Source organism: Bacillus rossius, chromosome 16 (assembly GCF_032445375.1).
Source record: "Bacillus rossius redtenbacheri isolate Brsri chromosome 16, Brsri_v3, whole genome shotgun sequence".
Lineage (NCBI taxonomy): Eukaryota > Metazoa > Arthropoda > Insecta > Phasmatodea > Bacillidae > Bacillus > Bacillus rossius.
The window spans coordinates 40924535-40943090 of NC_086343.1; the positions used below are offsets into that span (position 1 = coordinate 40924535).

General features: G+C 38.1%; 1 protein-coding gene across 2 annotated transcripts in view; it reads right to left on the reverse strand.

Moving 5' to 3' along the window:
- The window catches only part of LOC134540243 (CREB-regulated transcription coactivator 1-like), a 100097-nt gene that overhangs the window by 74575 nt on the left and 6966 nt on the right, over positions 1-18556 (reverse strand). Inside the window, exons 2-5 of one of the 2 annotated variants that reach the window (XM_063382864.1) lie at positions 15183-15293; positions 5111-5351; positions 3785-3902; positions 2806-2950 (exon numbers count right to left, since the gene is read on the reverse strand). In XM_063382864.1, coding sequence (XP_063238934.1) covers positions 2806-2950; positions 3785-3902; positions 5111-5351; positions 15183-15293 — 615 coding nt within the window. The remainder of the gene's footprint in view (positions 1-2805; positions 2951-3784; positions 3903-5110; positions 5352-15182; positions 15294-18556) is intronic. The other variant, XM_063382865.1, reaches the window with a different exon arrangement.

The following is an 18556-nucleotide window of genomic DNA, read 5'->3' on the forward strand; positions in this document are numbered from 1 at the left end:
TGTTGATAAAATTCACTAAAAGGAGGTTCCCTTTGGCTTTGAGAACTTTGGTTTGCACCATCCACCACTGATGGCAGCACTGATGGTGTTCCACGAGACTTCCGTACCATTAACGAAATTACTCCTATCAAATGTTGTATACCAATCAATAGCTTAGATGTTACACATGTAAAATATATTATCACATCAGAAAGTCTACAAATACCTAGATAAACTAATTTATGACTATTTCAGGACAAATTTAAAAAAAAAAATTTCTTGCAACTGTTTTACACCATATAATCATTATATAAACACTAAAACCCCGATTTTATGTATGCGTACAATTCCATGGATTGCAATCGTAAAATCGCTGCCTTCATAATATCAGGGTTTGCCCATTTTGACCCCACACCCACCCTTTTTTTCAGAAGAAAAATATTGTTTTACTTCTTGAACCAAATATATCTAGTATTAACATTTGGTGATAATAAATAAAATACCTTTAACTATTAATACTATTAAGTTGAATTGTGCTCATCTTTCACACACACCATTATTCCTACGATCACGTGACTAGTGACTTCTTCCAGTTGTGAATAGTGTGTGAAATGTTATGTTAATACTTGTACTGATAACTGCTAGTATTTTTATAGGCCTACAAACTGTACCGAGTCTATACTGTTTCACAGAAGTGATCACAGGCGTTTATAGATAAGATAAACACTGTGCTGTAGTGACTAACACATTCATGATCAAAACATACTGTACATTTTAGTTTGAAAAAGTTACCAAACTAATATTAGTGTAAGCATACACGCTAAACCTAAATAAACCATTTCAAGTAACACATTGTGGTTGGTAGCACGTCAGGATGCTGTGCAGTGTTTCCCTCTGAGCCCTCAGGAAGGATCTATGGAGATATGATGACTCTTGAATCCATCCAGCCACCCTATGGAGGCCTTGAGGTTTAAACCCATTCTCAAGGCAAAAATGTCACCTTCCGTAATATCACAGGCCCACTAACTGGTACACCTGGCGCTCTGTGCTCGACGAACCAATTGAACACTGCATTTTCCAAATCAGAAAAACCTGAACATTTTTTGCCTTTACATTACGACCCTCCACATGCACTGCACCGATGAACGAGTACTTGCTGCTCCTGACAGACTGTAGACAGTTGACGCCAAGGTTTTATGACATCTCGCTATTTCAGCTTTTGGCACCTTATCTTCTTCAACTTCCTTAATTATTTCAAATTTCTGTTCAATTGTGAAAGATTTCCTTTTTTTTCACTCATTTCACGAAATTAAATGTCCAAACTATTTTAAGATATTAAAAAAGGGGGGGCAGATACACCTACCCTCATTTATTGCATAATCGTTGTACGCGCATAATCGTAGCACCTATATTTTACGGCGTCAAAATTGGATAAAAAACATCTCGCGTGAACGTCACAAGATGTTTTTGGTCCCGCTATTAGATTTCCAGCGCTTTGTGTGGGTACTTTTTCTGTATAAAACAAAGTATTTTAAAGTATAAATCTAATATTTATTCGGACATTACCATTTACTTATTTAATAAACGGAAATACGAAGTCGTCTGATGTGTAAATTTTCTTTTAAAGACGTTTTTAAATGTTATATATAACCTTTATCTGTTTGTCTGCGTCGCCACTGTGTACCGCTTATAAAAATGTAGCCAGTGCTAGTTGGCATCATTCATGTTTTGTTATGTTACTTCCCGGATAGAGCGCGCACAAGTAGTCGAATATCGATATCTAACCGATTGCATGCAAAACGCACTCTCTGTCGAGTGCTGAGTTAACTACATTTGATGGCCCGCACTCTTTCGTGGTAAGTGAGTACTACGACGATAGTTACGCGTTCGTTCATGCTTGCATTCTGGTTACTGATTTTGTTTTTCTATTCAAAGTTGAAGAAAGGTTTTTGTTGCATGACTTATTAATTTAAATTGTATGGCGTGCTCTTTTATACTTCACTTTTTAAATAAACGTACGTTCTATTTATGGGTTTTGTTTTATAAATAACATTAACCAACAAATTTTTTTTTTTTGCATAAACATTGCATTTTAGTATAAAATGTGTGACGATTATGCGATAAAACACGGTATTTTTAATTTTTTTCAAGAGCGATAGTGGTGTCCAGGACTTACATGAAGCTCGTCATCCACGGGAGGAAACCTAATGACTCCCAGCAAAATCATTTATCCCAACAGCCAGGTTTAACAATGCCTTACCCCACCAGGAATAAGCACGATCCAACTACCCAACCACAGTGGCCCTGTATGGCCATGTACGGGTATATGAGTGTTTTTACAGTGTTTAAATATTTAAAAGTGAATAAACAGAAAAAATTAATTTTTATTTTATAGCACTGATGCATGGGTCTCGGGTTCTCTGTTCCACGGTTCTCGTGAATGTAATCTCGGTACCATGAAAAGTTCAACAGCCAAATGGGAACTGTTTGGAGGTTAACAAAAAAAACCATTTTGGTCATCCGTAAAGTCGGTTTACGGACGATAATTTTACGTGATAACGTCATAAGAAAACATTGATGAAAAATTGCATACTTTTTAATTTTCAAATATTATTTACAGTTTTTTGCAAATTTAATTTAAATAATTTGTTTAAATATAATCACAAACAATTAGTAAAAAAGCCCGCCTTAACCTGTTTGATATCATAGAAGATTATCTCGCACGGTGGTTGGCCGGTTGTTGCACGCTCGGCTCAGGCGGAACGTGACAACGAGTCATGCGTGCAGCCGGCATTGAAAAAAGCGGGACGGCGGGGGACGGCTCACCGAGCTGTAGGGCGAGCTGCTGTCCTGGTCCAGGGGGGTGTTGAGAGGCGACGAGAACTGGAAGCTGGTGAGGTCGGGCAGCGAGCCCGTGTTGTTGCCGATGGGGATCTGCACGGTGCCCGGCTCCTGCTGCGACGGGAAGATGCTGCGACACGAGCGACACCGGCGCGCCGTCAGTCCCTCCCCCTCGCGCATCGCCGCACACTTCCGCGTCATTCAGCTGTGTTCCGCAGCAATGCTACTGGCTGCTTACAAAAAACTAATCATTAAATATATTTAAATTACCTGTTGATTTCTCTGCAGCTACCCAACTCACTTCAGCCATATTTTTAGCTAAAATTTGAAGACAATAAACCAAGCCAATCACAAGCATATAAAATATGTCGTTCTGAAGTACTATAAAAACCTTTTAAGTTTGAAAGAGAAATAACCCCCCTTTGGACATTTTAGAATATAACCAGTTGCCATGTTAAAACACATTCCAATGAAGTGAATAATAGTTCAAAGAGCCCTGCAACCAGAAGCGTACGTAGAATTTCATTTCAGGGGTGATAGAACACACTTTGTCTCTGCTGCTTGCTTTCAAATTATTTCCAGTTGTTGGTAGGATTTAATCCCTCCCCCCCTCCTAGCATACTTCCCTGCCAGTAACTGAGGCCCTAGACCAAAATGTATTGAAAACGCTTTTTTTTTAGGCAGGCTTGTAACATTCACACCCGGTGGAGTCAAACCCAAATTTTCGCAAGTGAGCAACGCTCCAGACGTTGCTGTGGCCTGTGGGTTTTCTCAGGGTTTCCCGTTGCCCCCACCAATTCATTCAATCGCTGCACCACACCCATCTCATCTGACCTCACACACTCTCCAGGCTGGCCAGAACGACAGGTCTGTCCCTCGGGTAGACAAGCCGGCTCCTGCGAGTGTCAGCCCCGTTCCAACCAAGCAGACCATGCCTAAGGGAAACACAGGCGGGCAGCCTCACTTGATGCCGGGCACGCGGGCATCGCAGCAGGACCGCGGCCGGCCGTCGGGGGCGCTCGCCAGGGGCTTGCGGGCGTCCGGGGGCTCCGCGGCCATCCCCAGCAGCTGTCCGTCCGTCACTGCAACACAGGCACGCTCTCAGCCGCGCTGAGTCCTGAGGACCAGCTACCCAGGGGTCCACCAACTGCTGTCCACCAAGTACTCGACTTCACTTTTCGTGTAAGTTTTTGTTCCGATAGTTTTTTTTATAGAGAAATAATTTCAAATAAGATAATAAAATCCATTTCACGTGTTATGCAGCTGTGTAATCACAGAAATATAACCTCTAGTGAGTGACGATGACACAATTAGTCAGGCAAACTTACTATGATTTATTATAGTAGCGTTTACCCATTGTCACTTTGGTGAAAATACTGTAAGCCTATTATGGGCAGTGTCTGTTGGCTAGCACTAAAACTGATTAAATTAATAGTGTAAACTCTTTTTAACGTCACATGATTTAACGACAAAACTCCTTAAAACATCAAAATTTATTGACTTTGGTTGGTGTAGGTACCTTGTTTTCTATACAATAATACACTCTATATAGCGTCACACTCACTCTATTTAACGACATTATAAATCATTAAGCAGTCCTTTTTAAGTTGCAGAAGTTGATAAGAACTGCAGCTGTGTACGTTCTTTTGTTTGCTGTTTTGTTGTTGTATTATCTAGCACGTGTTTACTTCGACTGACGTACATACTGGAGATTCAAAGACAAAAGTTTTTTTTTTTTTTTTTTTTTTTTGTATGATGAACTTGCACATATTTACCTTGGTCACTAGACTTTTGTCAAGTTGTTACACGTTATCATTATCGCAGTTGCTTACAAACTATTGAACTGTAAACATGGCGAGTAAACGAAATTCTTTGTGTATTGACGAAAAAGTTTTATTAATACGCTCAATAGAGGCGGGAGAAAAGATCAGTGATGTTAGAAGAGGCTTTGAATTTAGCCGCTCTACCGTTTCTACAATATAGAAAAACAAAGAAAATACATTTTAAATAAGACGAAACATACAAAAATACAATTAAAATATTGGAGCAGCAAAAAACATCAGTCAAATATAACAGACTATGCGCAAAAAGTGTTGTTGTTTGTATGAATATTAATGTTCGAGTGTAAAATGTGTACTATATTAGTAAATACATTTTATTATAGAATAGTAAAATGATATCTTTTGTTTCTCTCCATTTAACAACCACTCTCTGTAACGCCGAAAAATGCTCAGTCCGTTAAGTGGCTAGTGTTCCACAAACGACCGAGCCGGGGCAGGCGGGCGCTCACCGCGGCGCTGCGACGGGTCGAGGGCGCTCTGGTGCAGCGCCGAGTCGGAGTTGGTGCGGCGCCAGCTGGTGTCGGGCGGCGGCGACAGGTAGGCCCCGCTGCTGTAGGGGGAGGTGTCCACGCGCTTGTCTGCGGCCCGCGACCGCACCGGGCCCACGCCCACGCTGCGGCCCCGCTCCCGGTACCCCGCGGGCGCGTCCGGGCGCCCACAGCTCGCCTCCTCCGGGAGGTCCAGGGCGCTCTGCAAGCCGTGAGCGACACTGCCCTGCACTACCCTGCACTGCCCTGCGCTCCCCTGCACTCCCCTGCGCTCCCCTGTACTCCCCTGCACTGCCCTGCGCTCCCCTGCACTGCCCTGCACTCCCATACGCTGCCCTGCACTCCCCTGCAATGCCCTGCACTGCCCTGCACTCCCCTGCACTCCCCTGCACTCCCCTGCACTCCCCTGCACTCCCCTGTACTCCCCTGCACTCCCATACACTGCCCTGCACTGCCCTGCACTCCCCTGCACTGCCCTGCACTGCCCTGCACTGCCCTGCGCTGCCACGGGCCACAACTACATCAACACGTCCATGCCCAACTCAAATACAGTGGTTGCTATTCATCGTCTTGAATTACATTTAAACTCTTCACTAAATGCATATAATAAAAATTAAAATAAACATTGATTTTGCCATATTATTGATGATCGATAAAGTTTTAATAGAAATACTTTCAAAAAAAGGTAGGTTGCCTGTAAAGTCGGTTCACAGACGATAATTTTACGTGATAACGTCATAAGAAAACATTGATGAAAAAATTGCATACTTTTTTAATTATTTAAAATATTATTTACAGTATGGAGTCAGCTAGTGTCAAAAATGAAATTATTTAATTTATTTAATAATTTCTACTACTCTAGCCTAACTCACTCAGTATTAAGAATTGTATTAAGAAGCGTGTGTGTGAAAGTTAAGGTAAGGTGTTTCAAAAGTATGTTAAATACTAATATTGAGACTAGACCTTGGAATAAAGTGTAATCAAATCCAAATGTACTGTTTATATTTATGTGCAGTGCTTGTGACGACGGTGACAATACACTTTGACATGCACCAAAATACATTAATAGAAAATTTAACTTAAAGCTAACTTATTCTAAACTCCAGATGGAATTTGATATGACTGTCAACTTCAAACATCTAACAATTCTTTTCACTTGAGTGAATTATTTAAATATCAAATGTTAATTATTGGAAGTTATTTATTTCTAACTAACTTCAGTACAGTAGAGCGTTGACTACTGGGTATGTTTCTTGCAGTACTAGTCAACAAAAATAGTAATACGTTACTCCAATACCAAATTCCATCCAAACTAAATTATACTATCTTGATCGGGATCGCGATTCCGGAATTTGATTTTAACATCTAAAGATGAACAAGTTAATAGGTTTTCTTTACAGGGAATATTCAATATAATATTATAGAGTCTAGATCGGTGAACATATGTTCGTTTTTCTTAAATTGTAATTCGTTCGGGGATTTATATTCAGCGTGTTCGGTTGACGGGGTAAGGGACCAAACCTTGCTGCAGGTTACCCACGAGACATGTAGGTTCTCGGAGACTCCTTGTTTAGACTCGTCAAGGACTGCGATAGTTGGGTTGCTCCTCCATCCTCTAGCGTGCGGCAGGAATACACGCCGAAACGACTCCATCCTTCCGACTATGGGCTGAGAGACGTTCATCTTTCCCGGGCTCGAACTGTGACTTTTCATTTTCAACAGGATTCTTCTTTCTTCGTATTTACAAACGGTATTCAATCTTCGTAGTTTTCAAAGCATATTAAAGTCATTTGGCGATCTCTTGAATACGGATTTATGACGACTTCTCTTCTTAAAGAATTATTTAAAATCTTGATGTCTGAGTAGAATCTTCGTAGATTAAAATTATTATTTTCTTCTAAACTCAGCTAATATTTGGATTAATGACCATTTCCAATCTTCTATAAAATATTCAATTATAAATCAATTTCAGAATCGTTGCGTTTCAGCTGTTGTCTTCCTCAAGTATCAATTCATTCTAAAAGAATATTTTTCCATCAGTAGTAAACGATTTTCTTTAGTTTGTTGTTAAAACAAATGATAGTAAAATTACTAACCATTTCTGATGTGTTCATCTTTAAATTAATAGTTAATTCAAAAAAAATTCTGCTATGCTAACTTTGACAATATTTAAAATTAAAATAACATAGAGTAATACATAGACAAACGATAACGAAATAAATTTAGAGTCTGGGTTAATCATAGAGTACAAATAAACATAAGGAATAAAATATAATTAAACTCAATAAATATTAAAGGAAATTAAATATTTACTTTCTATAAAGTGTAAATATTGCCATTATAACAGTTTTTTGTAAATTTAATTTTAAATAATTTTGTTTGAATATAATCACAAACAATTAGTTAAAAAACCCGCCTTAGCCTGTTTGATATTATGGAAGATTTTTCTCGCACTGTATTTTGGCCGGTTCTTGCACACTTGGCTCAGGCGGAACGTGACACTTTTTTGTGCGCGCAGCCGGCGTTCATCGATTTATAAGACGTTATCACGTCAAAAAATAATATACAGTACAATGGTTTTCAACATGAGTTTTTATAAGCTGCTCTATAGAAACATAAAAATACGGAGACGAGCGTTATCCAATTCAATAAATCATATTGGGAACGTATCCGTGAAATGTGTGGGCCAAAAAACAGAAAACACCATGCTGAAATAAAAAATGGAAACGTAAAACGATAAACTCTGAGCGAACTAAAAACGCGGCCAGGGTCAACAGCCGGTATCCGCTAAAAGAATACTAAATACACACACCTTGACTGTTGCTGTATTTGCAGGATTAACTGAACCATAGATTTAAGGATTCAAGACATTCTTGGTATGCATTGCTAAAAGAAAAGAATTAAAATTTATGTTAATGAATCTTAAATAAAAAAATTATTGATGTCGAAATTTCCATGACAGTTTTGTCAACACTTTGAGGGCAAAATTATGAATCGATGCCCGTATGATGAGGTTGACATTCTTGAAACCATGAATGATATTGTCATGACTGACATCTGTCATGTTAGCTGCCCCCCGCAGCAACGATGGCTCTGAGAGAGCATGTTAACATTGGAGGTCACACGCAGTCAGACACAGGCACCTGAGGCTACCACGGGCTCCAAACCAGCGCAACGGCCATTAAATGTAAGTCTGTCACAGGGTTGCGGACAAACCATCCCATGTTCTCTCACCACGCGAAATGCGTTTCACAGCCATGCGTGGCGTGGCACAGACATGCTATGCAATGAGCTTCGGGAAATAACAGTTTCAATACGTGCAACATGCATCAAGAGTGCTGCACAAACACTGTACTGATAGCAAGAAGAATAATAGCTTGTTATTTCTCACCACACATCGTGTGAAAATTGATGTTAGTTAAAAACTGCAGTTTGTAGGAAAACTGATAGTAGCCTAAATCAATCAAATGTTGCCAAGTAATTTCAAAGAGACGTACAGAGTAGTATTTTTGTCTCGCTGATTGAATTTTCCACAAGAATACAGATGGTAACACAGTACTTCTAGCACACAGTCAGATACCCTCCATCTCACGATTGTGAAACAAAAAAAATAAATGCACTAGACTATTAGAATAAAGTGCATCGCACCACACAGTCATGCATAATTGTGAAACACAATTAATCGAGATGTGCTAATTTAGTACCCATAGCTAGTGGCAACTCTTGAAAGGCATGGTGTTTTAACATTCCTGACTGCAATATCCTACGACATAGTTGCGCTTCCCTCCCACCATAGAGGCCCAGGTTAAATTCACTCGGATCTTTAGGACTCTGTCTCACACACCATGTAGAATTCCCATTTCATCATCATTACTAGTCAAGGGCTACTTCCGCAAATTTATCATTATAACTTACTTGCATTTTTTTGTTCTAACACAAAAATTTTCAGCAGGTATTTACTAAGTGTGATGTATTACTAACACTTGCATGATCTTTTACACCCATTAATTAACAGTAAATACCTGAAAATATTTGTAACAGAACAATAAATGCAAGACAGACATAGTGTTAAATTTACAGAAATAGTCCTAAATAGTATCAATGTTGAGAAAATGATATATAATAAATGTGTATATAAATACACATGATGCATGAGACCCCGCCTTAAGTAATTAATGCAAGTGAGGAACACAACTGACGTATTCAGTACTAGTGTTTTTTGAGGGTAACTTAAGTTTCTACATTCCGCAGACTTGCAATCTGTCAGTGCTCCGTGGAGCAGGACTGCTATGCCCAAGCATGTCACAAACACTATATCTGAAACCGACGGCACACCACTTTAGTCAAACTACCACAAAATAAAAATAAATTATATGCTGATGAATCAAATGGTTAACTACTGTTTCTCCCACTTAAAACACTTGTCCATGCACCCTTAAATTTTCTAAAAATAAAAAGCCTCACTGCATAAATAATAAGGACTACTGAGAAACATTTAATCAAACACTCGGGAAAGAAAATAAAATTGTTAATCTCAAAATCATGCCCCAAAAATTAAACTTTAATGCGAAAAATTCCAGCTTAGCATAATACTAAACTTTAAAAAAAATAACTACAGAAAAACTATTACGATACACAGAGTCATGAATATCTAAACATTTATAATATGAGCTACACTTTTTTAAGTGAAATATTAGCCTCGAACATGAAAAAAATTGGTGCTAAAAACCAGACTTTGATAAGACGTCCCACAAGAAAGACGACATTGTGCAATGTCTGAACATAATGAGAGATTTTTCAGGAAGCCAAATGCTTATTTGATGGTAGCAGAAATGATGGCTTAGAGTTTGGTCAGCATCATCACAACTGCTCTAGTTCTCACGTTTGAAAAGCATTTAAATCAGCCATGTGAAACTAGAAGAAGAACTACAAATTGTTCTGCAACTGTCTTTGCAACAGAAGTGCGAGCTGAAGGGTTGACGGAGGGAGGGTGGAAAGGGATGACGCGGCAGACGGCGTGACGTGTTTGAAGAAACCGCAATGGGCCAGGAACTTTTTTTTATCAAGGTTTTGTATACAGGCCATCTTCACTTCAAAACATCTTCAATGAATCAGACTACACCCAAACTTCTTTACATTCAGCTGAAAGAAACAACACGGAAGAATTTTTTTTATCACGAAATAGATTTGGAGAACACGCTAAGCAAGTAAATCATCCCAGGACAATATTACAAGCATTGCTGACGTAACAGTATCATTGCCTTGGTGTACGTGCAACTAGCATTCTGACATCTCCCTGTTCGGTCAGGGTATCCAACACAAAACATTGATAAAATTTCCTCGACTTTTTCATGACCAAATTTTCAAATTTCCTTATTTTTTTTTTTTTTAATAATTTACACATTTTTCAAATTTTCTGAACAAAATAAAGAAAAATTAGCCTACAGTCTACCATTCGCATAGCTAGCATGTTTCTCTCTATATGCTTCTTTATTCAACAGAATAAATCATATGTCATTTTATAGTTTGTATGACAGTGAAACAAAACAAAATCTGAAAAGAAAAAAAAATTTCTTTTACAGTCTCAATGAGAGCAGACTAGAGCATGACATTTTACCCTAAAATTACTACTACTGGGTAATTTCCATGACTTTTCCAGGATTTCAAGTAAATTCCCTGACTTTCCCTGAACAACTTCTAACTTTCCCTAACGTGGGAAAATTTTGAATAATGTGGACACCCTGTCAGTTCATGTTATGACCTGGGTATTGCAGAAAGAGCAGACATCGCAGATGGCTGGCGGTGGTTGTTTCCCATTGCTTTAAGATGGTTGACGATCACCCTCTGCTATGGCTGTGCTACGGCAGGGGTCAATCCACCCACAATCACAACACGCTAATTTTTGAACAAACGTGCTGCTTTGCAAATGACAGTTGGAAAATGGGTCCCACAGTACTTTTGAGAATTGTCAAATATGAGACGCTGTATAGCACAGACTGTGTGTTACTTTCTTCATACTTGGTTGTCGTATGTAAAAAAAAAAAGGCAAAAAAGGAAGTTGTGAGCCCCGAAACAAAAACATTTTGCCGGAGGTAAGTGTGCTTGTCACATGAGCTGACCAAACAACTTTCATACTCTTGGAAATGTTTCTTTACCAGCATGTTATCATGCCGGTATATCGTGTTCACAACTTCGCATAGTATTTCAAAGGTTGTTATGGAAACACATTATGCTCAACATCAACATACCAATTGTTTAAAACCTTATTCTCGACAGCTTGTTCCTGATACGTGACAGTTTAATTGCAGGCATGCAGTCTTGCGTTTGACCAACTTGTGCACTACACATGCAGAACAAAAACTATTTTAACACAAACAATAAAAGAAATTTGCCTCATTGAAGATTCCTGTTTACGGTCTGAAGAACAAATAAACAACATTAAAAAAATGGATAGTGAAAATACAGATATTTAACAACAAACTGTAAGAAATCTTTGGGATGCCCAGTACGGAAAATGAAGACGAAATAAGCTCACGGCATCTTCCACCCAGCAATGACAAAGATAATGGTAATTAGCAACTCTAAATCCTCATTAATAATGTGGAGAGCAGTTATAGAAATCGGGCTAAAACTATACAGTAAAAGGAGGTAGTGTCGGCTGAAGGAGAGATAAACACTGATATTCAAACTGAACACATATTAACTGATGTCTGAAAATTCACTGAATGGTAAAAAAAAACCAGGAGGCAACAAGCTAAACTACACAGAGGCGAGACGGTAATTACGAACATTTAATGAGATGTCAAGGTCATAATACCTGATCTCTATTAGCTCTCGGGAAAAAAGTTTTCAGAAAACCAGAATTAATTTTAACCAGTATTTGAAGACCTTTTACTTTTTTTACATAAAAGTCTAAAATATATTGACTTATTTCATGACAGAATACAAAGAACTAATCCATTCCAACAAAATATCTGTTGAATATTTAAATATTTTTGTGTGCTCCATTCTCACAACAAATACGTTTTTGGTTACTACTATCTTCTGTATTTTGAATACTTTGGTGAACTCTAGTCCATAAAATTACTTCTAATCATCATGTCAAGCCCAATCTACTAGCTCAAGCACAGAAGATTTATAAATTTTAATTTAAAATAGTGAATTGTAAAAAGCTGTTACACTGCATTACATTTTACTGAACAATGATGCCAAAAAATTACCAATGGCAGCTCTCTGAAAACGTAATCAAGATAGTACCTGATCTGAACTTGAGAAAAAGAGAGAAAGAAACAAAGATAAAGCAGAACAAAAATACAATATATTCATGGACATTTCAGACACTCGACACTGCCATTAAAAATGAGCTGGTACTTAAGATAAGTATTGCCAACAAAACACGATACAAACGGCAGTTATTAAGCTTCTGCATTTATAACCGACATCACCTACACAATTCATCTGAAAAATGCTAGGAGTACCAACACAAGAAGCAAAACAACAGTGACCATGTATGACATAATTGTCACAAAGCTATACCAATTACATGAGAACATCACAAAAAACATATGACATGCCTAACAGCTTTGGCAACAACTACACAACAAACAAAAATTATTCAATTTCAATGTATTCACAACACATTTGCAAATATACCCAACAGTTGTGCTAGTATACACAAACACAGCAGCCACTCTATAAACAAAACATCGAATAATGACAATTTTGCTTAGAGACTCTGAACTATACTCGCAGGGAACAATCAAATAGAACATGCCTCGCTCGAAGAACCCAAAGGAAAAAAACTACCACTTTGCTTGTGTGCGCTCCTGCACATGTGACATGTAAGGTACAGAGATATGAGAGCCAGGCCGGTCGCTCCACACCTACACCCTACCCAAACTCGACCACTCAGGTTCACTATGTTGGCGACGTCGCCAACTGTCTTTGGTTTTCAGATATCTCTAAAATGTCGCTGACTTTGCCCATGTACAGATAAACACAACAATCTATTTTCACATGGAACTCTGCTGTACTTCTTGTACGTTTACTTTTTATGAAGTTTAATCTTTATCAGTATCGTGCTTTAAATTGTAAATTTGACGGAAAAGTTAATTAAAAGTGAACAAAAATATCCATGTTCATGGAATGAATTGAAGGAAGAATATAGAAGGCAGGATAGGCAGGAAAATGCCTGGGATTTGATTCCAAAGGAATGCTCTCAAACTGAGTTGAATTTATCCTGAAATAATCCATACTTTTGGTTTCGTCCCTACAAGAAATTGTTTCATCAAGTGATGAAATTCTTCAAATTCTTTTGTTTTTATATTAAATTCATGAACCCATTTCTTTTTAATTTTTACATACTTTGAGAGCCAGCAGAATATTTTCATTGTCAGAATCATCACACAAGTCTCACTGCACGAGTCTTACAGACATTGCGAACTACCTAGCGCAGTGAACATAGCAAACATCACAAACATAGCAAAGCTTTCTGTGTGGCCATGGCTATATACAAATTTATAAATGTAGTATGAAATTTTTCATCAGAACCTACACTTTAATTCCAAAAAAAAGTACTCAACAATAAAGAATGGGAGAGAGGGTTATTCTCTAAAATAAAAAAAGTTTACGAAATCTCGAAAAAAAGACCTCAAATAAATTTATTTTGGAGTCAACAAAGTAATAAAATAAACATTTCAGTAGTGTGTGATATTTTAGTGGGAAATTTAAATATTTTGTTCTAAAATCAATCATCTATGGAATACAGTAATTTGAGATTACGTATCAAATATTATGGATCATAATTGTAAAAAATATATCAAGGATATTTATACTTATAAGTATCAAAAAACACCTAAGCCGAAAAAGGGCACTGATCTAAACTATTTAGAAGATATTGCTAATGCTCGGGGGTCAAAATTTCACTTCAAAAATTCAATTAAAAATAAAATCATACTAAGCTAAGCTTTTGGTTACAAATGTTTAGAAATGAATAGAAGTTTTTCTATCAACTGTTATGATTAAAGCTTGGTCATCCAAATGTGTTACTTTATATATATAAATATATTCTGGCAACTAAACTAGGTTTACGAAGAACCTAACAGCTTGGAAAATGCCAAATAAATTGGTCCACATTCAAGTGGATGACTAGCTTAGGTACACTGGATGAAAACTAGCCTACAATACATACAATATATCTACTGAGCAAGGTCATCACAGATTTAACATTATAATGACGGTTATTGATGTATGTCAATGATAATGGCACCACATTCTGGAGTATATTACAGTTACTTCAATTAATCAAACTGAAAGGAGACGGTGGGGGCAGCTAGTAATGAATATCTATTTTAATTAAGCCATGAACATTTATTACTATTTATATCTTACCAGTATCAGTATGTCATTCTGAAATTTTTTTATGGTTGGTCCAATTCAAAACTATTTTTGCAGGCTACACTTGTGTTCTGAATTAAAATAAAATTACTTTTTGTTAGGATTATAGTTCCTGAATATGTAATTAGTATGAATTACTCATTCAAAAAATTCAGTATTTTTCTGTTTGTTTCTTGATCCCTCCCAATGTTTTCGAGCAGCAATGTCCCACGTTCTCGCCTTCATGATTATTCCCATGCAGTGAAGCACATGTTTTTTTTTTGTGTGTTTTCAATTTCAGAGGCATTTAGGATAGCCCGGGTTCATGTTAACCAAGGTTCTGTTAACCAGGGTTTCTATGTAGATAGGAAACAGTAGGATTTTGTTTATGTCTTGAACAAACTAGAAAACAGAAAGAAATGACCCAAGAAAAATCACTCCATAGTAAATTCGTCCTACTCAAGTCTTGTGACCGAGCAAACACCTCTCTCGTCACACACACACGACAGTGAAAAAAACACGGAAGCAGGAAACAAAAAAAACAAAAGGCACGGACGAGAAACAGCATGCAAGACAAGACAACGGAACAACGGAACTGGCAGCAACTAAAAGAACGGACAAGCAAGCGACGCTGTGGGGACGACCACCCAACCCCTACCTTCAGATCTACCGCGCTGCTGCCAATGTTGTTGACATTGGGCAAGGAGCCGCCTCGGTACGAACCGAGCGACTGGTTAATGAGCAGGTGCTGCTTGGGCAAGGCGTTCACCTGGAACACAAGAAGCACTGAGGGGGGGAGCCGCTTCTGCGACCTCGGCGTGGTGACGTGACTCCGCACTAGCCACATACCAAAATGGAGCTTACGTGAACGAAGCGAAAGTGGTCAAAGTTCAAAATGTACGAGCGTACTTCAGAAAAAGGGGGGTTGTCTGTAAAGTCGGTTTACGGACGATAATTTTACGTGATAACGTCATAAGAAAACATTGACGAAAAATTGCATACTACTATATTTTCAAACATTATTTACAGTTTCAGCAAATTTAATTTAAATAATTTGTTTAGATATAATCACGAGCAATAAGTTAAAAAGCCCGCCTTAACCTGTTTGATGTTATAGAAGATTTTCTCGCATGGTGGTTGGCCGGTTCTTGCACGCACGGCTCAGGCGGAACGTGACAATTTTTTGTGCTTGCAGCCGGCGTTCATAAATTTATAAGACGTTATCACGTCAAAAATATAAAAAATATTTAAACATATCTTTAAAATTTTCAAAAATCACCAACGACTATAATTAAGAAAGGTTAAGTCCATACACTAAATGCACATGCAAATATTGATCTAGTCAAAAAAAACTAGACTGGTCCTGAATATTTCCGAGCCCAAACAAACAGCATATTATCTGCTATAACACCAACAAAAAATTTAAATTTTACCAACAAAACAAACTCATTCCTTTTCCTATTGTGAAGGGCTGTTTATAAGAATATAAAATCACTTCAGAACGAAAGTCTGTGATAAGAATACAACTTAAATTAGAAGACGGGATAATACAGAATTTTTGCAATGTTCTAAACAGCTGGGTATGGAAAACATGCCATTGCTTCTGGCAACAAACTGTGGAACAACCAACCGAAAATCTTTACGCACTCAGGAAAAACCAGTACTTCGAAAAAACCAAAATAGTCGAACAGAAATTGCTTTTTATAGAGTTACTTACATGGTGCAATACTAATAAATTCTAGGTTAACCATGGTTATGTAGTTGTACTTTAAAATGTTTAATACCATCACCTTGTTTGATGGCAGTTCAGGAACACTGCACATAGTATGTGATTGAAAAAAACTCTTTACATCTCAAAATACGAGTATTATTAAATACCTACATTATGTTTCGTTAAAAAAAGTGTCTATAATGAAGGTATTGAAGCGTCAGGATCGCCGCTTCATTTGAAAACCGCGCGTCTGCGCGGGCGTCGGCACGTCGTCCCCTCCCTCCGTCCCCCTCCTGGTGTGTGCTTGCTTGCTCCTCGCCTCCCCTCCTCCGGTCGGCGCATGCGTGCTGCACCGAACCTATGCCTTATATACGGCTGTAAAGCCTTTATTTGGTCTTGTTTGTCTTGTCTCGTCTAGCTTGTCTGGTCTCGTCTTAATCTCTTTCGAGAGCTCGAGTAGTTTTGTAATCCAGCATGTAGTCAGTCAGTTAGGCTTAAAATTGTCCGACGTGCGCACCTCGGGGGAAAGAAAATATATGTTGCCATACTGTAAGCGTTTGTAAATTTATGTCTATTTTGTTTAAATTCCCTTTCGATCGCCACCTAGAAAATTACGTTTGGATTTAATTTAACTTATCTTAATTTAACTTCACTTTGTTGGTAACTGTTCTCCCCTGAGGCATCAACGTACGTAAAACGTAACTTAATTAATCTATTTTAAAAATGTAACTTACGTCTGTAACGCAATGTAACGCGCATTTTGTAGTAGGTTTTCCCTACATATTGACATGGTTGTAATTTTACTGCTTTCAATGCGTCTACCTTGTGATGCCCCCTTTTGATGGCCCGTAATGGGACCGCGCAATGTTTTGCGCACTGTTTCGCCGGCGTAACTTGTAAAACTATACTGTTCTCTATTTTTTGTGGCCTTGATAATGGCTCGTTCACTTTTGCTGTGTGTATAATCTCTTTAATGGACCATATTGGTTGTTGTTAATTAATTAATCAATTTGTTTATTTTTTTGGCCTGATTAAAATCCGTTATTAATGTGACTACTGTTGTTGTGTAACAAATACCTTTCCTCAATCCTTGCCATGCTATGGCCTCCTACCCCGCCCTTATGCTTATAGGCATTTCAGTATTTACAACCACCATCACAGAAAACATTAAAATTTATAAAAATTATTCATGAAAATTATTTGTTTCAGGCAAAGTAAAATTAAGAGACAACAAAACGAAAAATTTTTGAGCAGCACCACAGGTACATGAGACACATTGAAAAATTTTATGTAAAAGGAAATTTTGAACTAGTTTTTTCATTTAATTATTTGTGGAATTGGAGATTACGCTGCAAGGCCGGACGAATGTTCACTCGACGAGAAGCGACTAACTGCCAGTAACGAGGAACCTCTGGTCTGCACTTCCCGGACACTGACGACGAGAGGTGCTGGAACATCAAGACCTTCGCAGTACCGAGATTCTTCCATACAAGGCACCCATCCAGACCGGCTCTTACTTCATCAGACAAGTGTACCTTTGACGGCACATTCTCAAACTGCCACGAGCTGACACAGTGATGTGGCAATGCGGTGTTCATGGGAAAAAGGAAGGACACGCGACAGATGATCATGTGAGGATTTTTATACCATTAAAGGACACAAATGGCACGCAATTCAAATTTGCATGTATTTTTTTGCAGAACAAACCCCTTTCACTTACACTTTTGGATCAACTAACACAATGGTAAAATTTAAAGAAAATAACTCAATGAAAAAAATATATAACATAGTATTTCAGTCTTTAAAAGTTTAGATTTTTCTTCAGACTAATAATAAAATAATAATAATAAAATAATAACTAACAAGGATGGTACCTGTCCTAACCCATCGATAAATGACCTAAATGAATTTATTGGGCAATAAAAATTAAAAACAAACCATTTCATTTAGCTACTTTCAACTTGATAATGAAAACAGACTTTACTACCAGAAACTTTAGCTTACGAACTTACAGAAATGATTAAGCTCAAATGACCGCAGAGACAAAAATTCCATGGTCATCACAAACTACTTAACATTTCAAATAAAATAAAAGACAATATTCAGCTACGTGGCACAATGCCTTTTTAAAGGGTCCTCCGCCCCTTCAGAAGCTCCAGCCCCACATCACAACGGCATGATGCGACATCAACAGCAGCATTTTCCCGAGAGCCAGCCCTAGGCCTCCGACAGAACCTCGTTAAATACTGACCACAGGAATGCGCTCAGCACATTGTTCGATGAGCTCAGGAACACTTCCCGTCATGGTCTGACCACGAGGC